General features: G+C 47.1%; 1 protein-coding gene and 1 long non-coding RNA gene across 2 annotated transcripts; one reads left to right on the top strand and one right to left on the bottom strand.

Moving 5' to 3' along the window:
• The first annotated feature begins 62 nt into the window (after window positions 1-62).
• Window positions 63-3603, top strand: CCL16 (C-C motif chemokine ligand 16). The gene is made up of 3 exons (XM_025851018.2): window positions 63-222; window positions 2782-2902; window positions 3311-3603. The coding sequence occupies exons 1-3, from the start codon at window positions 150-152 to the stop codon at window positions 3441-3443; spliced, it is 327 nt and encodes a 108-aa protein (XP_025706803.1). The 5' UTR covers window positions 63-149; the 3' UTR covers window positions 3444-3603.
• On the bottom strand, window positions 797-21179 carry LOC141370413 (uncharacterized). The gene is made up of 4 exons (XR_012374440.1): window positions 21147-21179; window positions 19435-19454; window positions 6683-6790; window positions 797-882 (listed from the first exon to the last, which is right to left on the bottom strand). It is a non-coding gene; the product is annotated as an uncharacterized lncRNA (long non-coding RNA).
• Window positions 21180-27914: the final 6735 nt, after the last annotated feature.

Here is a 27914-nt window from a genome sequence, read left to right as displayed (position 1 = left end):
TGCGCCAGGCCCCGCCCCCTTTCAGCAAACACTGAGGGAGGCCCCTCCTCTCTCCGCCACATGCTCCGAAGTGGTCAGAGTCCAGAAGGCCGTGAAGTCAGAGTGGACAACCAGCTTTTCCCCTGAAGCTGAAGGGCCCCCCTGAGAGGATGAAGGTCTCCGGGGCTGCCCTCTTTCTCCTTATTCTCATCCTCACCGCTCCTGCTTTGCACGGCCAGTCAAGTGAGTCCACCTGTCCCTGTAGAGCAGGAATGAGAAGGGGGACAAGGTAGCTGGCAGTGGGGTGACGCCAAGAGCCCTGTCAGGTCTCTGTCATCAGCCGCAGGGCCTCTCCCCTCCTGCAGGCACACCTGCTGTCCGCAAACTCTCCCCTTCGCAAGGAGAGCTGGGCTGGGGTCCCAACCCCTTCTGGGGTCATCAGGCAGTTTCGGGAAGCTGGGTCAAGGTCACGTCAGGGGTCCCGGGGTTGGAGAACAGGAATGATCATTTAGGGGGAGCCAAGGAAGTAACAGAAGAGATGATAATAAACATGAGCAATGAAAGGAGAGCAAGACAGGTGCTGCAGATGCTCTGGGAGAGCAGGACAAAAAGCGTTGGGGAGGCGGCTAAGCCCAGGGGTGGGGACTCTAAACCTAGACACCCCTTCCTTGTGGTGTCTGGCACAGATTGCTGGGACTATCATGGCAGCCAAAAGAAGGCCCAGTGGGATGCCCAGGTGTGCATATGAGAATTTCATGGCCTCTATCCCCATTCCCCAGACCTGGGCTGGGGAATGGGGATAAAGTCCATAGAAAAAGTCCACATAGAAAAAGGAAAAGTCCATAGAAAAGAGGAAAAGAGGAAAGGGGTTGAAAGGTTGTGGAGCCACAGGATGCCTGGGACCTATGGAGAACAAGGTTGGTTTAACCCTTTTTCTACCCCCGACTCAACCACCATTTATGAAAGACACCACATACCCACCCTAGGGTGTGGTGTCCCAGCCCTTCTTTTCTCTCTAAAGCTACCCCGGGCACCTGGTCTGGCTGGACTCTGCCTGTATAAACTCTCAGGGGAGCAAGGGCCACCCACACACCATGTAATCTGCCCACACACTCTCAAAATGCCCCTGAACTTTGTAAACTCTGCTTGGAGTACCGGGGTCATGGCCATCACTATGAGCAGAGCTGCATCTGGTGGGTGGCAGGAGGCAACATTGCCCTTAGGGAAGGTCAAACAGACCACTGCAGTGGGTTCAGTCTTCCAAAAAGAGGAAATGGCCCACCCGAAGCATGGATCGGCCAAATTGTACTCTCGAGATATTCCAGTCTTGGCCACCAGCTGGAAGTAGGGGTCAGGCTGCAGAGGGATTTGCACTCTGCAGTTTTGGGGGCTGGGGGAGGTCTCTGCCTGCCCTCCTGTGTGATATCTCCAACTGATGAGCAGTCAGGGGAGCTCAAGGGACAGTGCTAACAACCGAGGCCAGCATTCTGTCAGCATCAAAGAGAGGCGGGCAAGTGGCATTTCTGGGCAAGAAGAATGGTCATTCCTACCACCTGCTCTTAATGATAACAACTGGTGACTGAGCCTTTCTATGGGCCAGGCTCTGAATTGAGGGCTTAACCAGCATTTTCTCCGCCAACCCTCACCCCGATCCTCGGACATAAGCATTTTTTACCCTCATTTCATAGATGAGGAGACCTAGAGAGATTTTTAAAATTTGCCCATGATTCAAATCATTTAGTCAGTATTCCTATTTAAGATCTCTGACCTAAAGCCTAAATTAGAACACTTTTCTTCCCGCCCTAACTTCTCTGGCTCATTGCTCATCTCACCCTCCTCCCTGACCCCAGCCCCTCTAATGCCTCTAGGATAGAATCCACACTCCCCTCCAAGGAAGGTGTGCTGGTCCTCCCCCCCCCCCGCTCTCCAATTTCATCTTTTTTTTTAAAGATTATTATTTATTTGAGAGAGAGAGAGCATACGAGTGCGGTGGGGGGAGACGGGGCAGAGGGAGAGGAGAAGCAGACTCCCCACTGAGCAGGGAGCCTGACTCAGGGCTCGATCCCAGGAACCCCGGATCATGACCTGAGCTGAAGGCAGATGCTTAACCTGAGCCACCCAGGAGCCCCAATCTCATCTCTTCGTATATCTTTCTTCTCTCATTGCATTCCAGCCGTCTGCAGCTGCTCAGTGCTCCCCCAACACAGACAGCTCCCCCCACCTTTAAGCCTTCATACCTTCGTTTCTTCCAGGCCCTACAACCCCTTTGTCTCAATTCTGCTCAGCCTTCAAGAATCAAGCCATGCACTTGCATGCACATGCGTGCTATGGGACTTCTTCCCCAGCCACCCAAAGCTGTTTCCAAAGCACCTTGTGCCAAATTCTCTTCTATCCCAGACCACATTCCACTGTAGTATTTTTCACTCTCCCTTTTCACCCTGACTAGACTGGGAGATACTCGAGAGTAACAACTGTGTCTCCCTCGTGTTTTTTGCCCCCTTAGAGAGTGGCATGTAATAGAAGCCCAATACATGTTTGCCAAACCAAGCCCTGGTTCACCAGCAAATGAAATAACCGAGACATTTGCACTTGATGAAACTCAGTTCAGAGGCTGAAGGTTCTACGAATGTGTCCTCCCCCACTTTTTTCACTTTCTCTGTTACCCGTCAAGCTATCATCAGCCCCTGCTAACAGATGGCTTTGCCATCAGAGGCGGGGAGTGCAAGGGATGGGGGATGAAGGTAGGCAACCATGGGCTCCCTCTACACCTACTTGGCTCAGCTTTCAATGTGATTCCCTCAGAAAGTCCTGAGTCGTTGAACAGTTCTCACACCTGCTGCCTGAAGTACCATGAGAAAGTAATTCCAAAGAAACTGGTGGTGGGATACAGAAAGGCCCTCAACTGTTACCTGCCGGCAATCATGTAAGCATTCCCTGCAGATACTTCTGTGGAGGCGGAAGGGGAACCCGGGGCGGGAATGAGATGCACAGAACCAGGAAGTCTCCATGGGAGAAGAAAAGGAGTCATGATTAAGGACTCAGGCTTTGACTCTCACAGGGAAGGCCTGGGTTGAATTCTTGATTTTGCCACTTAGAGCTGTGTGGCCCAATAAATGGCAGCCATCTCGGCTGAGCAGGGAACAGGCTGAAACCGGGATGACGAGGTCTACAACCCAGACAGGGAGGCCTTCTGAGGGAACTCCTGTGGGGGAGGCCCGGGGAGGCAGTGAAGAGTATGAGGCGAGCCCCAGGTGAGCTAGAAATGGGGAAGCATGGACTGGACCCCCCACCCCACTCCATGACCACTGACCATCTAACTCTGCCTCCACAGCTTTGTCACCAAAAAGAACCGAGAGGTCTGCACCAACCCCCAAAAGGAATGGGTCCAAGAGTACATCAAGGATCCCAATATACCTTTGCTGCCTCCCAGGAACTTGGCCCAGGTCAAAAGCATTAGGCCTTAGGAAGGCCACAACATCACAGCTCTCCATGACCATCAGGCCCGGTGGGAGTCTAGGTTCAGGAAAGAAAGGTGCAGCCCTGTGAAAATGCAGGGGAGGGGGGGGCGTGTGGTCTGAATGACAGTTGCAATCAGAGATGCTAATTAAATGTATTTCAAACATGTTCTCAGTCTCTGGAGGAAATGCCAAAGTTAAGGGGGACGGGGATGCATGCATTCTTAATACACAGAAATACATATTTCACATCCTTTTTCCCGCTCTTTCAGTGCCTCGCCGCACACCCACACACCAGCCGTCCCAGATAATTATGCTTGGCTTCCAACCAGCCAGAACATCTCTGGCCTCTGACTCATTAAAAGCCCCACAGAATTCTTGACTTTTTTTTTTAACACTTTACTTTGTATATTTAATAATGAATAAAATTATTATAGTTACACTGTTTTGATCAATTTTGTACTAATAATTTTTTCTTGCTTATTTTTTATTGTTGTTAATCACCATACGTTACATCATTAGTTTTTGATGTAGTGTTCCATGATTCATTGTTTGTGTATAACACCCAGTGCTCCACGCAGAACGTGCCCTCTTTAATACCCATCACCAGGCTAACCCATCCCCCCACCCCCCTCCCCTCTAGAACCCTCCGTTTGTTTTTCAGAGTCCATCGTCTCTCATGGTTCGTCTCCCCCTCCGATTTCCCCCCTTCATTCTTCCCCTCCTGCTATCTTCTTCTTCCTTTTTGAATTCTTGACTTTTCTTGTCCATCTTTATCCCTTGACTAGATCTCTTCTTCTTCTTCTTTTCTTTTGAAACATAGTTGGGTTTTTTTTTTTTTCAGGTCAGAGTGGGCAAATAATGATAACTATTAATAATGTTAATAGTTTTTGTCCTTGTCACAGAGGTTTTGCTAGATCCTCCGATATGCAGCTCTGTGGTCTTCCCCAGGCGGGGCTGGAACGGAGAGAAGTAGGGATCTCAGCTCCCACGCTGAGCCACTGGTATGTGTCACACAGCGTCATGTCTCCAGGGCTTACCCAGGTTGCAGCACTGTCAGGGGCTTCATTCCTTCTTAAGGCCGAGTAATGGTTCATCGTGTGTATGTACCACATTTTGTCTACCCATTCATCCATTGGTGGACGTCCCAGTGTCCATACCCTTTTCCTTTACATTAGCCAGGGTTAGTGGATCTTGGTTTCTATTACTTGTGCCCAAAGCACTTTAACTTGTACGGTGACTCATCAGTCTCCAGCTAGGGGCTCAGAGGCAGGTAAGGGTCTGAGGCTCTGACCCACATGCTTCCTGCCCCTGTCCCTTCACGGGGAGCTTGCATTAGAACCTCCTGGACTGGGAGTTCCTGCTCCTTGATCCAGGGGTTTCTCTCTACCCTCCCTGCTATCAGAGCTGAGGTGTTACGGCTGAATATGATCAAATGCCTCCCTCTAGTAGCTCACAGCCCAGGGATGCCAGAGTCACTAACAAATACGATACAGTCAGGCCCGGACCTTTGCTTGCAGAGGCCAGAGCGGACACGGAGGGGTAGCAGGGCTCAGACTGACACAGAAGCCAAAACAAGTTCAGCATGTACACCCAAGGCAGCAGGAAGTTTCTAAGTCCTGAGCCAGCACCAGGGTCAAAATCAGGGAACCAGAGTTCAAAAGCCTAAAGGACAGGGTGGGGATGGGGCTGAAAACAGGAAACAGAGGCCAAGGCCAGGATGCTGACAAGCTGGACAGGAAATGTTGTTTGTTATCTCTCTCTCTCTTTCTCTGGGTCCATCAGAGTTCAGAGGTGAGAGGTCAGTCTGAAAACCTAATTGAAGGTCTATCTACAAAGTCAAAGTCCTATCCTAGCACATCGTATAAAGCTTGCCAGAAACTCCCAATGGTTTAACACTGGAAATACTTTCCTCTGGAGTTTCCAATTGTTTTTAAAGAGGGCTATTCCTAGTCTTTTCAAAGTAGATATATGCCTGGCCTTAAACTCTCTCTCTCTCTCTCTCTCTCTCTCTCTCTCACACACACACACACACACACACACACACAGGACCCCTTCCCTGGGACACACAGCGGTCTGCCAGCCCTGATCATCCTAAAGCAAACACCTCACCCACATAAACCAAACCAGCTCACATGACTGTCAGCCTTGTGGGTCGGGGTGGGGCAGGGGGGATTGATTGGGAGGTGGGGGGTGAAAAATAAGGCCTAGAATAGTGGGTCACTTTCACTGCTAGGTCCGAGAAAGGCCTTCGCCTCAGGACAGGTGAAGACCACACACAGCAACATGGGGAGACCAGTGGGTAGCACAGGAGGGCACGAACACGGGGAAGCAACCGTGTGTAGTACAAAGAGAACTCACATGCAGGGAAGAGGTCTGGCCACGTGTCGCTCTCCGTGCAGTCATTTCCTGCACCATGAGGATCTGGACCAGATGATGGATGTCCTGAGGCTAGCTTCGGCAGGCCAGTAAGAAATGCTGGGTGGCCTCCAGGGTGGCCTTCGAAGATAGGCCAGGTGAACATGCCTTTTCCCCACAAGAGAGGACATATGTCCATGCGCGTGTGTGAGTGACCAGTGGAGAGTCGTCAACAGCCAGATCTAGCATTAGCGGGACAGGGCTGATGCAATGGTTTAAATGCTCCAAATTCAGAAAGGCAAAATCTAGGTTCAAATCCCAACTCTGCCATTTACTAGGATACCTTGGGCAACTACTAAATCCTTCTAAGGATTTAGTGGTTTCGACATTTATAAAATAGGTCAAATAACAGGACCTACCTCCAGATGTGGAGAGGAGTAGGAGAATGCTTAGCACAGAGCGAGTGCTCAGTAAATGAGCCTTATTATGCCGGCATCTGACTTTTCTTTAAGACCGTAGAATGTGGGACAGAAAGGAGCTTTCTCTCATTGTGAGATAAGGGAACCACCGTTCAGAGAAGGAACAGTGACTTGCCCCAGGCTGCCCTACGAGTCATCGGCAGATCTGGCATTAGAACTGGGGGCCATATTTTAAACAGAAGAAGCTTCTGGTCTCCATGAGGCTGAGGATTGTGTGAGTATGGGGAAAACTGGATCCACCCCACAAAGAAAGCAATAGCTCAAGGCCTGAGAGCCTCCTTTCCCGTGATCTGGGCTCCCGAGCCCCTGACCTCCATGTGGCTATCCTGTGATTGCTGCCAAGGAGATTTTGAGGAAGAAACGGGCAGACACAGGGAGGGACGCTGTATCATTCCAGAGCCTGGTGTTTACCAGTGATGGCCTTTTCCTCTTTGAGCCAAGTTTCCTCGTCTGCAAAATGGAGCTGACCCCTTACAGGGCTGTTGTGACAATCCCCAACAGCAGGGTCTGGAACAAGCACTATAATAAAATGGAAAATGTTCTTATTCTCTTAGCAGCTAGAGAAAGAATCCCTTTCATGGAGGAAACAACCTCTGTTAAGAAAATGTTAAGGGGGGGTGCGGAGCAAGATGGTGGAGGCGTAAGAGACCTGGGTTTGGTCTGGTCTCAGGAATTCAGCTGAATACGGATCAAACCATTCGGAACACCTACGAACTCAACAGGAGATTGAAGATAAGAAGAGTAACAACACTCTGAACAGAAAAGCGACCACTTTCTGGAAGGTAGGACGTGCGGAGAAGTGAATCCGAGGCGATATTCGGGAGGATAGACGGCGGGGGAAGGGGCCTCCGTCGGCCGCTTCTGGCAAGTGCTAGAGCCGCGGAGCACAAAATCGGAACTTTTAGAAGTTGGCTCCGCGGAGGGACGTCGCTCCAGTGGCTAAGCGGGGGGTGGAACCCTCACGGGACAGTGTGGTCTCAGGACCCTCAGGGTCACAGAAAGACCGGGGGTGTCTGAGTGCGGCAGAGCTCCCAGGTAGCGGAGCGGGGAAGCCGGCTGCAGAGACGAAGCCGAGGCGCGGGCTCTCAGCTCGAGGTTGCCATAAACTGTGATCTGCGGCACTGTCGGGCCACTGCTCCTCCAGCAGGGACCCAACAAGCGGCAGAGCTGGGGAGACTCCCCTTCCTCCCCCAGGAGGAGTGGCGCGGGAGCGCACCACAGGGATCTGCTGGGTTTGGAGGCTCCACACGGGGTCGGTTGCCAGAGATAGAAACGCTCGGTCACAGGCCGGGTGAGCACGGAGTGCGGCCGGAGACTGGGGAGACGGGAGTGACTGCTTTTCTCTGGGGGCGCACTGAGGAGCGGGGCCCGAGTTCTCAGCTCCTCCGGGCGGATATTGGGAGGCCACCATTTTCACCCTGGTCCTCCAAAGCTGTACTGAGAGCTTGCAGGGAACAAAAACTCCTGAGAGCAAACCGGAGCAGCTTGCTTAGCCCGGACTCACAAGGACGGGGCAATTCCGCCTCCGGCAAAGACATTTGGGAACCACAGCAACAGGCCCCTCCCCCAGAAGATCAGCACGAACAGCCAGCAAGCCAAGACCAAGTTTACCGATCAAGGAGAACGGGAGAACTCCAGCGCTAGGGGAATACTGCACATAGAATTCATGGCTTTTTTACCATAATTCATTAGTTTTTCAAAGTTAACTTTTTTAACTGGTTTTTTTTTGAATTTTTCTTTTTCCCTTTTTCAAACAACATCTTATCAATCCCTTTTTTAAAAAAAACATTTTTTATTTTTCATTTTTAGAGTCATATTTTATCCCTTCATAGTAGTTACCCTTATTTTTGGCATACATATATAAGTTGTTCTCTCTTTAAGGTTTTGAGATACAATTTCTTCTAACAGATTGAAATATACCCTAAATCACCAGTGTATGGCTTTGTTCTATTCTCCTGCCTGATCACATTCTCGCCCTTTTTTTTCTTTTTTTTCTTTTTTCTTTTTCTTTTTAAATCTTCTTCTTTCTTTTTAAAAACAACTTCTTATCTTACCAATTCCTTTTATAAAATCTTTTATAATTTTCATCTTTACAGTCATCTGCCATCCCTTCATTGTATCAACCCTTCTTTTGTACATATATAAGTCTTTCTTCCTTTAAAATTTTAGCGGGCACTTTCTTCTCACAGACCAAGATATGCCCAAAAGCTAGTGTGTGCACTGATCTATGCACTAACCTGATCATATTTGATCATGTTCTGTTTTTTTCGTTTTGTTCTGTTTTTGTTTGTTTTTATCTTTTTCTTTTTCCTTTTTTTTTTTTTCTCTTCTTTCTTTCCCTTTCTTGTCCCCTGGTTTCAGGTCTTTTCTGATTTCTATAGAGTATATTTGCTGGAGACGTTGTTAACCTGTTAGCATTCTGTTCTCTCATGCATCTGTTCTCCTCTGGACAAAATGACAAGACGAAAAAAATCACCTCAGCAAAAAGAACAAGAGGTAGTACCGTCGGCCAGGGACCTACTCAATACAGACATTAGTACGATGTCGGACCTAGAGTTCAGAATCATGACTTTAAAGATACTAGCTGGAATGTCCACAATAGCCAAACTGTGGAAAGAGCCAAGATGCCCATCGACAGATGGATGGATAAAGAAGAAGTGGTATATATACACAATGGAATATTATGCAGCCATCAAAAGGAATGAGATCTTGCCATTTGCAACGACGTGGATGGAACTGGAGGGTGTTATGCTGAGTGAAATAAGTCAATCAGAGAAAGACATGTATCACATGACCTCACTGATATGAGGAATTCTTAATCTCAGGAAACAAACTGAGTGTTACTGGAGTGGTTGGGGGTGGGAGGGATGGGGTGGCTGGGTGATAGACATTGGGGAGGGTATGTGCTACGGTGAGCGCTGTGAATTTTGCAAGACTGTTGAATCACAGATCTGTACTTCTGAAACAAATAACGCAACATATTTTAAGAAAAAAGAAAAAGAAGATAACAGGAAAGGAAGAAAAGGGGAGTATGTCAGAGGGGGAGACGAACCATGAGAGATGATGGACTCTGAAAAACAAACTGAGGGTTCTAGAGGGGAGGGGCGGAGGGGGATGGGTTATCCTGGTTATGGGTATTGAGGAGGGCACGTTCTGCATGGAGCACTGGGTGTTATGAACAAACAATGAATCACGGAACACTGCACCAAAAACTAATGATGTAATATATGGTGATTAACATAACAATAAAAAAATTTGAAAAAAAAAATAAAAAAAAAGATACTAGCTGGGCTTGAAAAAAGTGTGGAAGTTATTAGAAAAACCCTTTCTGGAGAAATTAAAGAACTAAAATCCAACCAAGTCGAAATCAAAAAGGCTATTAATGAGGTGCAATAAAAAATGGGGGCACTAACTGCTAGGATCAATGAGGCAGAACAATCAGCAATATAGAAGACCAAATGATGGAAAATAAAGAGGCTGAGAAAAAGAGAGATAAACAACTACAGGATCACGAGGGCAGAATTCGAGAGATAAGCGATACCATAAGACGAAACAACATTAGAATAATTGGTATCCCAGAAGAAGAAGAAAGAGAGAGAGGGGCAGAAGGTATATTGGAGCAAATAATAGCAGAGAACTTCCCTAATGTGGGGAAGGAAACAGGCATCAAAATCCAGGAGGCACAGAGAACCCCTCTCAAAATCAATAAAAATAGGTCAACACCCTGACATCTAATAGTAAAACTTACGAGTCTCAGAGACAAAGAGAAAATTCTGAAAGCAGCTCGGGAGAAGAGATATGTAACCTACAATGGTAGAAATATTAGATTGGCAGCAGACCTATCCACAGAGACCTGGCAGGCCAGAAAGGACTGGCAAGATATCTTCAGAGCACCAAACGAGAAAAATATGCAGCCAAGAATACTATATCCAGCTAGGCTGTCATTGAAAATAGAAGGAGGGGTAAAAAGCTTCCAGGACAAACAAAAACTAAAGGAATTTGCAAACACAAAACCAGCCCTAAAAGAAATATTAAAAGGGGTCCTCTAAGCAAAGAGAGAGCCTAAAAGCAGCATAGATCAGAAAGGAACACAGACAATATACAATAACAGTCACCTTACAGGCAAATACAATGGCACTAAATTCATATCTTTCAATAGTTACCCTGAATGTAAATGGGCTAGATGCCCCAATCAAAAGACACAGGCTATCAGATTGGATTAAAAAACAAGACCCATCCATATGCTGTCTGCAAGAGACTCATTTTAGACCCAAAGACACCCCCAGATTGAAAGTGAGGGGGTGGAAAACCATTTACCATGCTAATGGACACCAAAAGAAAGCTGGGGTGGCAATTCTTATACCAGACACATTAGATTTTAAAACAAAGATTATAATAAGAGATGAAGAAGGACACTATATCCTACTTAAAGGGTCTATCCAACAAGAAGATCTAACAATTGTAAATATCTATGCCCCTAACGTGGGAGCAGCCAATTATATAAGGCAATTAATAACAAAAGCGAAGAAACACATTGACAACAATACAATAATAGTGGGGGACTTTAACACCCGCCTGACTGAAATGGACAGATCATCTAAGCAAAAGATCAACAAGGAAATAAAGACTTTAAATGAAACATTGGACCAAATGGACTTTACAGACATATTCAGAACATTCCATCCCAAAGCAACAGAATACACATTCTTCTCTAGTGCCCAGGGAACATTCTCCAGAATTGATCACATCCTAGGTCACAAATCAGGTCTCAACCAGTACCAAAAGATTGGGATCGTTCCCTGCATATTTTCAGACCACAATGCTTTGAAACTAGAACTCAATCACAAGAGGAAAGTCGGAAACACCTCAGATACATGGAGGCTAAAGAGCATCCTACTAAAGAATGAATGGGTCAACCAGGAAATTAAAGAAGAATTAAAAAAATTCATGGAAACCAATGAAAATGAAAACACAACTGTTCAGAATCTTTGGGATACAGCAAAGGCAATCCTGAGAGGAAAGTATATAACAATACAAGCCTTTCTCAAGAAACAAGAAAGGTCTCAAATACACAACCTAACCCTACACCTAAAGGAGCTGGAGAAAGAACAGCAAATAAAGCCTAAACCCAGCAGGAGAAGAGAAATCATAAAGATCAGAGCAGAAATTAATGAACTAGAAACCAAAAGAACAGTAGAACAGATTAACGAAACTAGGAGCTGGTTCTTTGAAAGAATTAACAAGATTGATAAACCCCTGGCCAGACTGATCAAAAAGAAAAGAGAAATGGCCCAAATCAACAAAATCATGAATGAAAGAGGAGCGATCACAACCAACACCAAAGAAATACAAACAATTATAAGAACATATTATGAGCAACTCTATGCCAGCCAATTAGATAACCTGGAAGAAATGGGTGCATTCCTAGAGATGTATCAACTACCAAAATTGAACCAGGAAGAAATAGAAAACCTGAACAGAACTATAACCACTAAGGAAATTGAAGCAGTCATCAAAAATCTCCCAAGAAACAAAAGCCCGGGGCCAGATGGCTTCCCAGGGGAATTCTATCAGACATTCAAAGAAGAATTAATACCTATTCTCCTGAAACTGTTCCAAAAAATAGAAATGGAAGGAAAACTTCCAAACTCATTTTATGAGGCCAGCATTACCTTGATCCCAAAACCAGACAAAGACCCCATCAAAAAGGAGAATTACAGACCAATATCCTTGATGAACATGGATGCAAAAATTCTCACCAAAATACTAGCCAATAGGATCCAACAGTACATTAAAAGGATTATTCACCACGACCAAGTGGGATTTATCCCCGGGCTGCAAGGCTGGTTCAACATCCGCAAATCAATCAACGTGATACAATACATTAACAAAAGAAAGAACAAGAATCATATGATCCTCTCAATAGATGCAGAAAAAGCATTTGACAAAGTACAACATCCTTTCTTGATCAAAACTCTTCAGAGTATAGGGATAGAGGGTACATACCTCAATATCATAAAAGCCATCTATGAAAAACCTACAGCGAATATCATTCTCAATGGGGAAAAGCTGAGAGCTTTTCCCCTAAGGTCAGGAACGCGGCAGGGATGTCCACTCTCATCACTGCTATTCAACATAGTATTAGAAGTCCTAGCCACAGCAATCAGACAACAAAAAGAAATCAAAGGCATCCAAATCGGCAAAGAGGAAGTCAAACTCTCACTCTTTGCAGATGATATGATACTGTATGTGGAAAACCCAAAAGACTCCACCCCAAAACTGCTAGAACTCATACAGGAATTCAGTAAAGTGGCAGGATATAAAATCAATGCAAAGAAATCAGTGGCATTCCTATACACCAACAACAAGACAGAAGAGAGACAAATCAAGGAGTCGATCCCATTTACAATTGCACCCAAAACCATAAGATATCTAGGAATAAATTTAACCAAAGAGGCAAAGGATCTGTACTCAGAAAACTATAAAATACTCATGAAAGAAATTGAAGAAGACACAAAGAAATGGAAAAACGTTCCATGCTCGTGGATTGGAAGAACAAACATTGTGAAGATGTCAGTGGTACCTAGAGCAATCTACACATTCGATGCAATCCCCATCAAAATACCATCCACCTTTTTCAAAGAAATGGAATAAATCATCCTAAAATTTGTATGGAACCAGAATAGACCCCGAATAGCCAGAGAAATGTTGAAAAAGCAAACCAAAGCTGGCGGCATCATGATTCCGGACTTCCAGCTCTATTACAAAGCTGTCATCATCAAGACAGTATGGTACTGGCACAAAAACAGACACATAGATCAATGGAACAGAATCGAGAGCCCAGAAATGGACCCTCAACTCTATGGTCAACTTATCTTTGACAAAGCAGGAAAGGATGTCCAATGGAAAAAAGACAGTCTCTTCAACAAATGGTGTTGGGAAAATTGGACAGCCACATGCAGAAGAATGAAACTGGACCATTTCCTTACACCACACACAAAAAAAGACTCCAAATGGTTGAAAGACCTAAATGTGAGACAGGAGTCCAACAAAATCCTAAAGGAGAACACAGGTAGCTACCTCTTCGACCTCAGCCGCAGCAACTTCTTCCTAGAAACATCGCCAAAGGCAAGGGAAGCCAGGGCAAAAATGAACTATTGGGATTTCATCAGGATAAAAAGCTTTTGCACAGCAAAAGAAACAGTCCACAAAACCAAAAGACAACCAACAGAATGGGAGAAAATATTTGCAAATGACATCTCAGATAAAGGGCTAGTCTCCAAAATCTAGAAAGAACTTATCAAACTCAACACCCAATAATCCAATCAAGAAATGGGCAGAAGACATGAACAGACATTTTTCCAAAGAAGACATCCAAATGGCCAACAGACACATGAAAAAGTGCTCAACATCGCTCGGCATCAGGGAAATCCAAATCAAAACCTCCATGAGATACCACCTCACACCCGTCAGAATGGCTAAAATTAACAAGTCAGGAAACGACAGATGTTGGCGGGGATGTGGAGAAAGGGGAACCCTCCTACACTGTTGGTGGGAATGCATGCTGGTGCAACCACTCTGGAAGACAGTATGGAGGTTCCTCAAACAGTTGAAAATAGAGCTACCATACGATCCAGCAATTGCACTACTAGGTATTTACCACAAAGATACAAATGTAGGGACCCGAAGGGGTACGTGCACCCCAATGTTTATAGCAGCAATGTCCACAATAGCCAAACTGTGGAAAGAGCCAAGATGTCCATCGACAGATGAATGGATAAAGAAGAAGTGGTATATATACACAATGGAATATTATGCAGCCATCAAAGGGAATGAGATCTTGCCATTTGCAACGACGTGGATGGAACTGGAGGGTGTTATGCTGAGTGAAATAAGTCAATCAGAGAAAGACATGTATCATAGGACCTCACTGATATGAGGAATTCTTAATCTCAGGAAACAAACTGAGGGTTGCTGGAGTGGTGGGGGGTGGGAGGGATTGGGTGGCTGGGTGATAGACATTGGGGAGGGTATGTGCTATGGTGAGCGCCGTGAATTGTACAAGACTGTTGAATCACAGATCTGTACTTCTGAAACAAATAATGCAATATATGTTAAGAAAAAAAAAGAAGATAGCAGGAGGGGAAGAATGAAGGTGAGTAAGTCAGAGGGGGAGACGAACCATGAGAGACGATGGACTCTGAAAAGCAAACTGAGGGTTCTGGGGGAGTGAGGGGATGGGTTAGCCTGGTGATGGGTATTAAAGAGGGCACGTTCTGCGTGGAGCACTGGGTGTTATGCACAAACAATGAATCATGGAACACTACATCAAAAACTAATGATGTAATGTATGGTGATTAACATAACAATAAAAATTATTAAAAAAATAAAATAAAATAGAAAAGTACATTACTAATAAAAAAAAAATGTTAAGGCCGGAAAGTCCCCCAGGACAGGCCTACAAACTGGGGCCCAGACCAGGGGAAGGGGTGAACCAAGAGGAAGGACTGCGTTGCCTTTGAGAGCCAGAGATGGCTGCGGTTAAAAAGACTCCCAAGCAGTTCTCAAGATCCAGGGACGTGCCCAGCGTAGCTACTTCAGACTGGGTGGCGAGGAAAGGCCTCACCAAGGAGGGGACGTGCAACCCAACAGCTCAATGACAGCCACGTGAGGAAGAGAACTTTCGGGGCAGGGGACACCACCAGTGCAAAACGCTGAGCAGGAACTAGGTTGGGGCGCAGGAGCAGTGTGGCTGGAGTATATGGCCGGGAGAGCGGATGAGGAACCAGGAAGGCACGGGCAGGACAGGGGTACCTTGTAAGCCAGAGTGAGGGGTGTGGGATTTATGTCAGGGGAGGTGGGAAGCCATTAGGGATGATGGTGTTAAGCAGCCAAGTGGCATCATCTGATCTACCTGTTTTTTTTTTAATTTTTTTATTGTTATGTTAATCACCATATATTACATCATTAGTTTTTGATGCAGTGTTCCATGATTCATTGTTCGTTCATAACACCCAGTGCTCCATGCAGAACGTGCCCTCCTCAATACCCATCACCAGGCTAACCCATCCCCCCACCCCCCTACCCTCTAGAACCCTCAGTTTGTTTTTCAGAGTCCATCATCTCTCATGGTTCGTCTCCCCCTCTGATCCACCTGTTTAAAGAAAGCTGGCTGCTGTGCAGACATGGATTCCTGGAGGCGAGAGAGACCGGTCCAGAAAACCCCGCAACGATCCAGGTCACAGGTGAGGGTGGCTGGGGCCAGGGAGGAAGTGGTGAAGGTAGATGAAAAGGAGATTAGGGAACGGTTTGGGGGACAGAATTGAAAAGAAATACTGAGAAAGATTTGGGCTTGAGCAACTAGGTGGATGTTGGCACAAGTTCTAGAAATGGGGAAGCCTGGCGGGGGGGGGGAAGCAAGTTAGGGAATGGAATCAGGATAGGGACATGACAATTTTGAAAGTCTCCCACTTGTTAGGCGTCTATGTAGCCATCCTGAGCAGGGAGTTGGTTGTGAATCTGGAATACCAGAGAAAGGTCAGGCTGGAGATGTAAAGCCATGGGACCAGATGGGGTCAGGCAGGAAGGGGATGAGCAATGGGCTCTGGAGCACTCTTAGAGATAGAACAGAGCACGAGCCACACAGAAATGGGAGGGAGGAGTAGCCAGTAAGATAGCAGGAAATCCAAGACAGTGTGGTGACCTGCTGGCCAAGAGAAGAAAATAATTCAAGAAAGAGGGAGGAGTCTAACGTGATGAGTGCAGCCAAGAGTAAAAGAGGAATAGAGAAATGGCCATTGGATTTGATCCATGAATGTCCAGTGACCTGGACAAGCATGGACAGAAGCCCAATCAAAGGGGGTGAGAGAATGGGGCTATAAAAGTGGGGATCAGGACTCTACATAGGTAACTCTTCTAACAGCTGTTTTGGGAAGGGAAACAGAATTTAGGGTTGGAGCCAGAAGCAGGAATGGGCTTAAGGGAGGATTTTTTTTTTTTTAATGTGGGAATTTAGAGTGTGTCTGGGTGTGAAGGTGCAAAGTATTCAACCTCTCTGAGCTTCAGTTTCCTGTGCTATAAATCAGAGACCAAAACAAGCACCTACAACTGCAGGTTATTAGGAGAATCACACCGGTTAACATATGCAAAGTGTCCAGTCCTGTGCCTGGTTCACAGCAGGGTCAGCACTTAAGGCTCCCATGCCAGAGAAAGAATGCTTGCACCCAGCAGGTTCTCACTGGTAAAGGAAAGAGGACGGTTCTCAGTTTCCACATGGCCCTTTACAGCAGAGGAATAGCTGGGGGGAAAGGAACCACATCGTGAATGGCAGGATCAAGAAGTCATTTGTGAGCACAGCGGCTTTCACCCTAAACACACACTCAGAACCTCCCTCTCCCTTCCCCTTGCGTTCTCCCCAAAAAGGAGACTTCCCCTCCAGACTCTGTAACATGGGGCTTCTCATCTGAACCACAGAACACAGACGATTTGAGGGAGTATTTTCTCAGTTCTCCCAAGGATGCATACCTAGCACCATCCTAGATGCAAAGGAGAGAAGTCAATCCATTATATCCAACGCAGGTCTTTGAACAAACTCAGTTAAAAAAAAGGCTGCCTTGGAGGCAGGGACCAACACTTTGAATTTACCCTTTGCACCTAGTAGGCTTCACTAAACGTCTATGCATGAAATTCACACAAAGGCCTTGGGCTGGCTGAACAGAAGGTGTGTTCAGAACCTGCTTCTGGGCCTCCTCGTTCAAGTGCCCAATTCAAGCCTGACCTCTCCAGGAAATCCCCCCACAATCCATAATTACTCTCAGCCCTAAAGGGCTCAATGTGATGAACCCTTTAGGCTGTGAGTCAGGGGGTCAGGTCAGAAAGTGTCACCGTGGAGATGGCATGTTAAGTTGGGTCCTGGAGGGTGAGGGTTTGCAGCCACTGCGAAGCTGGTCTAGTCTGACTTGATCTTAGGAAAATTAGTGGGCAGTGCCACCCAGTGGTTGAGAACGACAATGACTAGACTCTCTGATTCCTTAAAGGGCTCACACACGTGGTTGTGTCCAAGAAGCAAGATCAGCTTATGCATAATGCATAAACCCAGGTGCTGAGATGGCTCCTTCTGGTGCCTATGCCTTCCCACCTCCCTGATTTCTCCCCTTATGCAGGGAGCTGAGGCTCTTGGTCCCCACCTAGGCGGAACAGATAAAGATCCTACTGTCATAGAGCTTACATGTTAGTGGGGAGAAAGAGAGATCATACACAAATATACACATCAGGCAGTGATAAATTCTACAAAGAACAAAGCCGAGTAAAGGTAACAGTGAGGAGTGCAAATGGCAACTTTGTACAATATATTTGCTAGAACCCACCAAGAACAATTTAACTTAATAAACTTGTCACCTTAGGCTCTGCTTGCCGCCCAGAGGACGGCATACCAAACACATCTAGTAAACTGATCATTCTATGATCATAAAAGCTATAAACTCCAGACAAAATGTTTAAAATACAGTTGAGAGCACAAGAGACTGTACAAAAGCCAGCAGGTTTTGGAGGTTAGAAATTGGAGTTGGCTACAGGCGTGGAGTGAGTTCCTAATTTTTGTGGTTTAGGTTTGATGTCAAGCGCAGCTGCTCACCCTAAAAACCTTTTCAGGAAAACCAAAGACCAAGCCATTGACCCTGTCGGGCCAGGCTCGAATATCAGAGTTTGTACAATTTGTCAGGAAGACTTACACACAGAAGTTGGAAGCAACCCGTGGTTACCTTCACCTCATTATAATACTAAAATCTCTGCCCAGGGAGGAGCACAAGCCTCATTTACATAACATGCAATTCATGTATAGGCATGTTTCCTTAAGATGCATTCGCGACCTTGTGCCCGACTCTACATACAATGTCAAGCCTCCTCTCTCTAAATGTTTTGAAATGCAAGCAAGTTTAGGAAGCTAATACATTTATTCTGTTGTTCATTCACACCATCCTGAGAGAAGGAAAGTTTTGAAAAATAGATGAGAGTAGTAATTATGGACTGTGGGGCGATTTCCTGGAGAGGTTAGGCTTGAATTGGGCACTTGAACGAGGAGGCCTGGAAACAGAAAGTTTTGGAGAGGAGAGGTACCCATTCCCGCCACAATCCAGTTCTTATCCCAGCCTCTGCAGACAAACTCCTCCCTCCCCAGTATCACCTGGGAGGTATCACTAGAGTGTGTCCCACTGGTAAGTAGGGTCCACAAATAGTGGTCTGCTGTTCTAGGATCCTCAGAAGCTCCCTAATGCCCCAGAGGGCCATGGAGCTTGTCAGGCACCCTCTGGCTAGGGCCTCCTAGGGACAGGGACCTCCCAAGTAAAGTCCTATTCTCCAGTCCAGCAGCAGGGTCTGCTTTCCCAGCTAGTCCAGCCAGCCCTTTCCAAATCCTTTCCAAGTGAATCCTGCTTGCCCTGCTTTGAACTGAGCTAAGAATCAAAATGACTCCTGTCTTTGGGCATCCTTGGACATAATCAAGACTCCAGCTCTAGGTCCACAGACCCTGGAGATCTGGTTAAACTTGGTGCAATCCCAATACCACAGCATTGTGAAAGTCCAGAGCCCCTCCCAAGATTTCCTCCTGTTCCTTTGGCCGGTTTTCTCTCTCTTTCTCTCTCTCTCTCTCTCTCTCTCTCCAGCCTCCCGGACCAGTCAGGAGTCCCACACAAATTCAGCAGCAGGCCTCACTTTGCTGGAGCCCCTCCCCAGTAAGCTACCCCTCGTTAGATGGCCCCAGGAAAGAAGGCAGGGCCAGTGCCTCCTTAGAAGGAGGAAGATATAATGGAGAGCCAGGTAGAGAAATGAAACCCTGCCCCTTCTACCCCCAGAGGAGTAGGCAGAAGACAGAGGGCAGGGCTCAGGCCAAACAAGCAGATAGCAATGTGCCATGAAATTCTCTCTTCGACAAAGAGATTGGAGGGAAACTTGAAATCAGAGATGATTGCACTCAGCTTTAGTAATTGTGGTGTATCCCAAACAGTGGAATATTACACAGCAATGAAAAAGAGCAAACCACCAATAAACACAATATGAGTGAATTTCATAACTATGATTTGGAGCGAAAGAGTCAGACCCAAAAGAGTACATACTGTATATGAAATTCAGGGGAATCCCAACAGTCATAGACATCAAACAGTGGTTACCTCTGGGTGATGGATATTCACTACAAGAGAACATGAAGGAAACTTCTGAGGAGATGAACACGCCCTTTATCTGCATCGGAGTGATGGCTACATGAGTATATACATGTCTGTTAAAAACTCATCAAGCTAGGGCCAACTGGGTGGCTCGGTCGGCTGAGCGTCCAACTCCGGGTTTCCACTCAGGTCCTGGTCTCAGGATCATGAGACTGAGCCTTCCATTGGGCTCTGTGCTCAGTGTAGAGTCAGCTTAGGATTCTCTCTCCCTCTGCCCCTCCCCCTCGTGCTCTCTCTCTAAAATAAATGAATAAATCTTAAAAAAAAAACTCATCAAGCTATAAGACGTGTACATTTTATTCTATATGTTATACCTTAATAGTTTTTTGTTTGTTTGTTTGTTTAAGTAGGCTCCACACCCAGTGTGCAGCCCAGCGCAGGACTTGAACTCACAACCCTGAGATCAAGACCTGAGCTGAGATCGAGAGTCGGGTGCTTAACTGACTGAGCCACCCAGGCGCCCCAGTTTTGTTTTGTTTTGTTTTAATAAGGACCTTGAGGTTTGGATGACTGAGGGTGTGGCAAAGCAGAGATAGTAATTTTATGCTGCTCCCTTGGGAACTGCATGTCTCTCAGGAAAAAGCCAGGGTTGTGCAGAGGGGGCTGACCTGCTAGGCTGCTTAGACCTGTCAGGCTATCCTCTGCTCCCTAGCATGGCATTTTTAAAATGGTCAAATGGGTATTGGGGAGGAGGTAGAGAAATCCCCCTGGGTGCAGAGGGCATTACAACCTTAGATGCTAACTTAGAGAACCAAATATGTATGCATGGGAATGCGGGACAAATTGCTCATAGACATTTCCACTGGCTAAGGGAGTACTGCTGGAAGACGGGCTTCCAAGTTTTATTCTCTGGACATTTTTGAGGTATTTTCCTATTTTCATCTCCTCTTCCCTTTTCTCATTCAGGCAGATCATCCATACCATGCAGCTCATCCACCCATCTCAGGGGACACATGACACAGGACAGTGACTAAAACTATGAGTCTCAGGGCACCTGGGTGGCTCAGTCGTTAAGCATCTGCCTTCAGCTCAGGTCGTGGTCCCAGGGTCCTGGGATCAAGCCCCGCATAGTGCTCCCTGCTCTGCAAGAAGCCTTGCTTCTCCCTCTCCCACTCCCCCTGCTTGTGTTCCCTCTCTCGCTGTGTCTCTCTCTAATAAATAAAATCTTTGGGGGAAAAAAAAAAAAACTATGAGTCTCTTTGGCTTGTGTGTTCTAAAAGCCTATCCTTTGCAGAAAGGATAAAGGAGGATTCAAAGTAAACTTTTTTTAATGTCTTCACCAGAGTTATTAAGGACTGTGGATTTCTTCCCAGCCAAAGAGAGTCCTGGTTTGGTCTGGAAGGATGGGCATCCCAGCAGCACAGCCAGGAAGCAGGGAGACCCCAAGAGAAAGGGCTATGGACAATGTCCAGGCAGGTGGACCACAGCAGCCCTGGGGAAGTTCTCCGGGTCTTCAAATGTGACCCCAAACCTTCAGCATGCCATCAGACCCACAGACCATACTAACCCCAGGTAGGAAGGCTCAGCAGTAACCCATGCACTTTCCAAATACCCAGGTGCACCCCAGAAAGTCTGAGGTTAAAGTTTCCCACCAGGCCAGCAAAAGGGCAGGATACAAAGTTACATTAAATTAAGTTACAGGAGTAAAGTTTTCTTACCTATAAACCTGAGTTTGTAGACTTTGATTCCAGCTACAATTCTGGGTACTTCTGCCTTAATTGAATCTGTTATGATTTGAATCTTCTCTAGGTTAGTGTTTTCCTTGCATAATCCTCATTAAGTGTTTGTTACCCTGTGTCCCTGGAGTGGAAACCTAGGAGGGAGGCAGTACTCAGCTGAGAGTGTTCCCACTGTGGCTTCCCTGTGACTCTGGTCTGACTACAGACATCCCACACCCCATCCTGAGGCTGAACCACAGTGGGACCTCTAGCTGCCTCCCTCCTGGCTGCTGGCCGCAGGACTGGTAGGATGCCTACTCACTTCCTTTCTTACCTAACTGCAGAACAGAATCCCTGCCAGCCTCTGGGGGAAGAGGAGACTTTTGCTCTCCAGAAATCCCCCGCCCTCCTGAGTGCAAGTTCGGAGCTTGTCTGCTTACATCTCACAGTGGCAGGGAGATGTCCTCCCAATCCTGCCTCGGAACACCAAAGTGGACGTTCTGAGTCAGAGAAGGGCCTCTGCTTCCCTTTTTCTAGCTGGAGTTCTCCCTATCACTTCCTGAAGAACATCTGTTCCCAAACTCATTTCTGACCCTGTAACCCTGTCACTGTCCAGCTTTAAAGAGCAAGAGGTGAGGTGGTTGGAAATGAAAAAGAAAACACTCACTGGCCATCCTTTATGTGTCCAGTGGGCTACACGTGTCACCTTAACCCTAATTTCCACCTTGCAGGCCAGGGATTATAGCCATATGAGACATAGGAGAAAACCAGGGGGAGCTCAGGGAGTTTGTTAACTTGCTTCAGCTCACACCACTGGCAAGTGAACAAGCCAGAATTCAAGTCTGTGTCTGACTCCAAACCCCCAAATGGGACCTGCCAGTGCCTGATCCACCCCTCCCCTCGGGCCCTGTGGGCTATCTTCCTAGAATCTGCACCCCCATCTCAGCGTCTAGGGGTCCCATGCCCCCACTGCCCAGTCTCTCTGATTGCCGATTTCCAAGGCCCCAACAGAGGAATCTAATTGGCCCAGCTCATCGTTTTCATCTAGGGCCACATAACTCCTGGCCAAGCCCTCTATTGCAACCTCGTGCAACTCTGCCTCAGGGTCTTCTTTGGCTGCAGCTTTTCCTACTGGAACTTCCTAGAATCACCTCCCAATAAACTACTTGCCCTCACATCCTTATTTCATGGCCACTTCTGGGGAATCCTGATCTAAGAAAGGTGTGAGAGGAAGGAAAGTCGAGAATGACTCCTGACTCCTAGGTTGCTGGCCTGACCAGTCAAGCTTCATTATTTTAGCGGAAGTGGCTACATGTATTGTGTGTTTGCCATGGGCCAAGCATTCTGCAGGGCCCATTACCCACAGTATGCCAATTAATTCTCCCCGCCACATTATGTCGTACCACCATACCCATCCCCATATCACCAATAAGGAAACACACTCGGAAGAGTAAAGCCATTTGCCCGGGGTCAGACAGCTAGAAAGTGGCAGAGCTGGTTTTCAAGGGGCAGGGGGTAGGAGAGGTAGAAAGGTCATGCTGCTTTGACATTTGGCTGCCCAAAATGTGTTACTCATAAGGATCCCTGCTTCCATGTGCCAGCCCCTCACTTCCAATGGGAAAGTTTCCATTTCCTAACAGTAGAGTAGAGACCCTTAATAGCCCTATTATTCACCTTCTCACTGATGGAGAAAGTGGATGCAAGAGGGGGGGAAAAGGTACAGAGCGCAGGAGAGAATAATCAAAATAATAAGAGCTATTTTGTACTGAGCTGACAATGTGCTGGGCACTGGTAAATTCTTTAGGTCATCCCATTTACACTTCCCACAAGCCTTGGGGGAAGGATTGTCTGAAGTTATGCCCATTTAACAGAAGTGGGGAAGGACGAGTTCTATAGAACAACAAAGAGCCAATGGACCCCCCCCACCCATGGACCGGGCTCCAGCCATTCCTCACTGTGACTCAGCTTCTGTGTGTTCCACTTCTTCTGATTTTTTTTTTTTTTCCCTAAGAAAACAGTTCCACGTCCTACTTTCTGAGCATTTCCTGCCTGGTCCCTGGAGAGAAATCAAGCCTCCTCAGGAGGTTTGAAGCAATCAAAGGACAGCTGTAGGACACCAAAGGGAGAGTCACGGCTGTCAGAGATTCCCCCTTGTTTTCGGAAGCGTGAACAGGGTTTGAAGAGAGATCATGGGGGTCTGAGTGTCTGCAGTGCTGAGGCTAGAAATCAGCCAGAGTCTGCGAGATGAGAGGGTGGTTTCTTGGCGGGAAGGTGGTGTGTGTTTATGTGGTGGTGGTGGCGCTTCTTCAGTATCAGTCATGTGGTGGTGTCAAAAATGTACATGTTACAACTTACATATCCTTTAAAAAAAAAAAGTTGTTCTCGTTATTTTCTGTAACTGATCACACTGGCATGGTGGAAGAAACACTTAAGCAATGACAATCAAGGGAAACCATTTCCCCTGAATAGAGCAGTTGTGCTTCAGGGAAATAGTCATGGCCAGTGTGAAGTTCAGACTCCTCATCAGGGCTGTTTTGTACCTCCCAAGACGGCTTCAGGATGCAGGGGGCACTGAAGCTGCCTTGTGGCCCTGGTTGCGGGTGAGGGACATGGTTCTCATCCTGCTGGCTTCGGTTGGTGTGCAATGGTGTGTGGCTCATCTCGCCTTGCCCCTGAACCCTCCTGACTGCCACAGTGCTACAGCTAGGGGAACCGGTGGTCTGTTCTCTGGGGGTGGTGGGGCCCGTGGTCCCTCCCTTGCTGCCTCAGCCCCATGCAGTCCTCATCGACCTAAGTCTCAGCATGTCCTCCACGTTTTTTAAGCCACCCATTTGGCCACCTCTGTGATGGGGTCATCGGGAACCTCACCAGAATATCAAAAACACTTGCTCCATTCCCCATCTCAGATAGTGCAAGCAGTTATGAGTTAGACCCTATCCACATCCACAAGGAGAACTGAAGGCCAGTGTTCTATCCTGGTACCCCTTCCTCCAATGTCCACCTCCGCTGATTCTCCATTTCTTCACGTGCTGCCTCACCCCACGCGGGTCCGGGCCCTGGTTCCTTCATTCCCCCAAAAGAACACTGATGTAAGTCTATTGGGTGTCAACAGATATTCACTGGAAATCTGGGCATAGGATGGGTTGGTTCTGAAGAAGATGTAGCATGAATGTAGCACAGAATAATTTAGATGAGTACTTGAACTAGGTTATTAGCCATAAAAATCCCTGCCTCAAAAATCCACTGGCCATTCTCTGACAGAAGGAATTCATCTCCCCCAGCCTGATTTTCTTCCCAAGACTGAGTGAATCAATAACCAGGTAAGAATTTAGCCCCGGGCCTGCCTTATTCTAAAGGCCCATGCTCCCCACCACTGCTCATCCTGGGAGAAAGGCTATGTTTCCACAGCTGGGAGGTGAACCCATCTTCAGAACAATTCCTCTGTGGCAGGCACGAACAATTCCCATGCTGCGAGGTCATCTGTGGAGCCAGGAGGTGTGAACCCTTGACAGCGGGGGAGGCTGCTCTCAGGGTCCCGACTGGTCTGAGGCCCCATCCTCCAGGACCTCTGCTCCTTCCCAAGTCAGCCTCTTCCCTGATGAGAGAGCCCCCACTGCCAACCCCAGTGCCAAGTCCCTCCGGTAAACAGTCACCTTGGGGCAGACCTCACTGTCTCCAGACCTCAGACCTGCAGACAGGCTCTCTCTCTCCCAAGCTGCAAACTTGAGACTCTCCCAGACCATCTCTCTGATCGACATGCACCCCTGGAAGACACCACTGTACCTTTTCCACCTTTACTAGGCAAGGGGCCAACCCCAGAGGGGCCATCAGTGTTTGCTGAACTAGGCCTGGTTCCAACCATTACAGTTTCTTCCCTCTTTCACGGTAAGGCGCCCAGCTGGTTGAAGGGATCTCAGTGACAGTGAGGTCACTTCACTTTGACCATTCCCTGAGCACCCGCTGCGTGCCAGGCATTCTACACAATGAGCTCATCTCCTCTCCCCCATCCCCTCAGTTCAGTAGCAGTCAGCCCATTTCACAGAGGAGAGAACCATCTAGCAAGATCATGGCAGTTCCTTGAGCTTCCATAGTGCAAGAAGCAGAAGCTGGAATTCGAACCAAAGCTTGAGCAATAACAAGGCCCCTGCTGTTTCCACTAGGAGACACCCTCAGTCAGGGGAGATAATGATCTACTCTCCTTTTCCGGGGATCAAATGTCACCCCTTTTGGGGGAAAGGCACGGAAGGCTGTATTCTCAGTGTCAACATGTGCTTCTAAAACCCACTTCCCTGATGGGGTGAAGGGTGTCGTGGGGGTTGGGGTGAGGCAGGTGCAGAGAGGAGCCCTTGGGTGAGTCAACCCACCTCAGAGAATAGCACGAAGAGGCCTGGTACTCTCACTGGACTGAGGGATAAAAGAGGCTCTAAGACTGGGGCTGGAAACTCCATGGGGATTGTCCCCCAACATCTGGGCACGACCTGCCAGATTACTCTCTATAAACAGATCAGAAAGGCACAGGATATAAAATGCTAAAGATACAAAAAATACGCAATGAAAAAGAAGTCTGCCTCCTACCCTGTCCCCCACGGCCCCCCATTATCCTTCCTAACCAGAAAGGAAAGTAACTGTTAGTAGTTTCTTATGAACCTCCAAATGAGCATCTAGGCATTTATAAGCATAGCTGAGTCTTTTTTTTTTTTTTACACATATGGGTAGCATACTACATAAGCCATTCTGTCCCTTGCTTCTTTTACTTAGTATGTCTTAGAGATCATTCCATTCCTGCATGTAGGAAGTTGCTTCACTCTTTTTAGCAGCTGCCTGACATTCTATTATATGGAAGTACCAGAATTAATAAGTCCCTTACTGATGGCCAATGAGATTGTCTCTAATCTTCATTATTATCAAACCATGAATATCTTGTACTTATCATGCCATACATGCGAGTATTTGTGTAAGATAAATCCCTAGATGTAGCATTGCTAGATAGAGCTTATTAAATACAATATGTGCTTTTAGGTGTTTAATAGATCTTGCCAAACTGCCCTTCCTCCATAAAGGTTATAGCAATGTGTCATCCCCTGCCAATGAAGGGCAGCACAAGGAGTGATTTCTATATGAAGAAAAGACTTTTAGCTGGAAGAGATGAGCTAAGGAGCAGGCAGGCAAGCCAGCGCCTCGCCCAGATATTTGTCCCAGGACAGCAAGTGACAAAAATGAGCCAGCACCACCAACAGGCTGCTCCCTGCACGCAAGCCACCCATTTCACAGATGAGAAAACATGCTCGGAGAGCTGACATGCCTCACCCAGGGTCATGGCCTGGAACCCCATCAGTCCAGGGCCCATTTCCCCAGCCCACGCATGCTTCCTTCCCTCTGGTCGCAGCTGTGGTCTCCTGTGTTGACTTGAACTACATAAGCCTTCCTATTGTGAGCTGAAAATAATTGGGCCATCCACATGGTTTGGGCTTCCACTTGTCATTTCATTCCCACCCACAGGAAACCAGGACCTGTTCCCACACATACCCACTCACCCAGCTGCTGTTTCCAGCCTACTTGGGGCCCACGGAGCCTTGATCTTCTACTTCTCTGGGGTGGACATTCATCTACCAGCCTAAGGAACTGAAAAACTCAACAGACCCTCTCCATGGTTCCTGCTTGGTGGTGGACAGCGAGGGCATGACGGAAGTGAGAGTCACACATGAGTCGAGGGTGGTATCATCAGTCACTCTGGAAATAGAAGCAAGCATGGTGAAAACAGTACTCCGCCTCTGTACTTAGAAAGAACCTTCACATCTATTAACTCATTTTACCTCCACATCTATTTACTCATTTTACCTCATATTTACTCATAGTTCTCTGGGTTCAGCAAGGCAGGGATTCTTACATTCATTCCTCCCATTTCAGAGATAAGGAAGAGGGGGTAGGACTTGCCTACTGCTCTGGAGGAGCAGAGACTAGAGGCAGACCCAGGCTTTCTGGTGTCTAATCTGGCCACAGACTATTCTGCCCCCATGATAAGCAACCTCCTGGCAGATGAAGCACCTGCAAAAACCATCCCTTATCTGCCCACATCCAGAACGAGTCACTGTGTCCCCTAGCAATGTGGTCTGGGACCCTGCAATGCATGGATATACATGAATTCCTTTCCCTGGATTCTCATCTTTGTTCCGGCTCCATAGATACATCCTTTTAAGGAGACTCTTGGGGTGTTTCTGATGGGCAGATTTGCACTATATCTAAGTGTCTGGACGGCCTGGGGAATATGACGGGTGCTCCACAAAGGTGCATTGCTCTGTTGGCTGAAAGGACAGATGGGTCGGTGGATGGATGGGTGAATGGGTGGATGGAGTATTGGTTGAATTTGTTTCTTTGATTATTTATGTTTTTATTTTTCTACACAGCATCCATTACCCCTTCCAAATATCACCTTGACATCCTCTCTCCCCTAGGACTAGGAATCCTTAGTAGACGGGGATGTGGATAGGAAGAATGGCTGGAGTATGTTTATTTCAGAAGTGGTACCCTGATGAGATTGTCAGGTAGCACCTGCTGCCCAAACACCCAGAGCTTTTCTGGTTTCTTACTACTCTTTTTCCAAGTCAGGCTCTCCAATGCTCTATCCATTCTACAAGCTACTCAATCGTACCCCCAGTATATTACCTTCCTGCTTACATGAGCCAAAGTTGTCTTCTGCACTTAACAATGACTTTTAAACGGCACAGTTGCAGAGATGAATGAGTGGATGAAGAGATGGGTGGATGGGTG

The sequence above is a fragment of the Callorhinus ursinus genome, unplaced genomic scaffold, assembly GCF_003265705.2.
Source record: "Callorhinus ursinus isolate GAN/ISIS: 27379988/994484 unplaced genomic scaffold, GSC_fseal_2.0 scaffold34, whole genome shotgun sequence".
Taxonomy (NCBI): Eukaryota; Metazoa; Chordata; class Mammalia; order Carnivora; family Otariidae; genus Callorhinus; species Callorhinus ursinus.
This window is presented reverse-complemented; position numbering and strand designations above follow the sequence as displayed.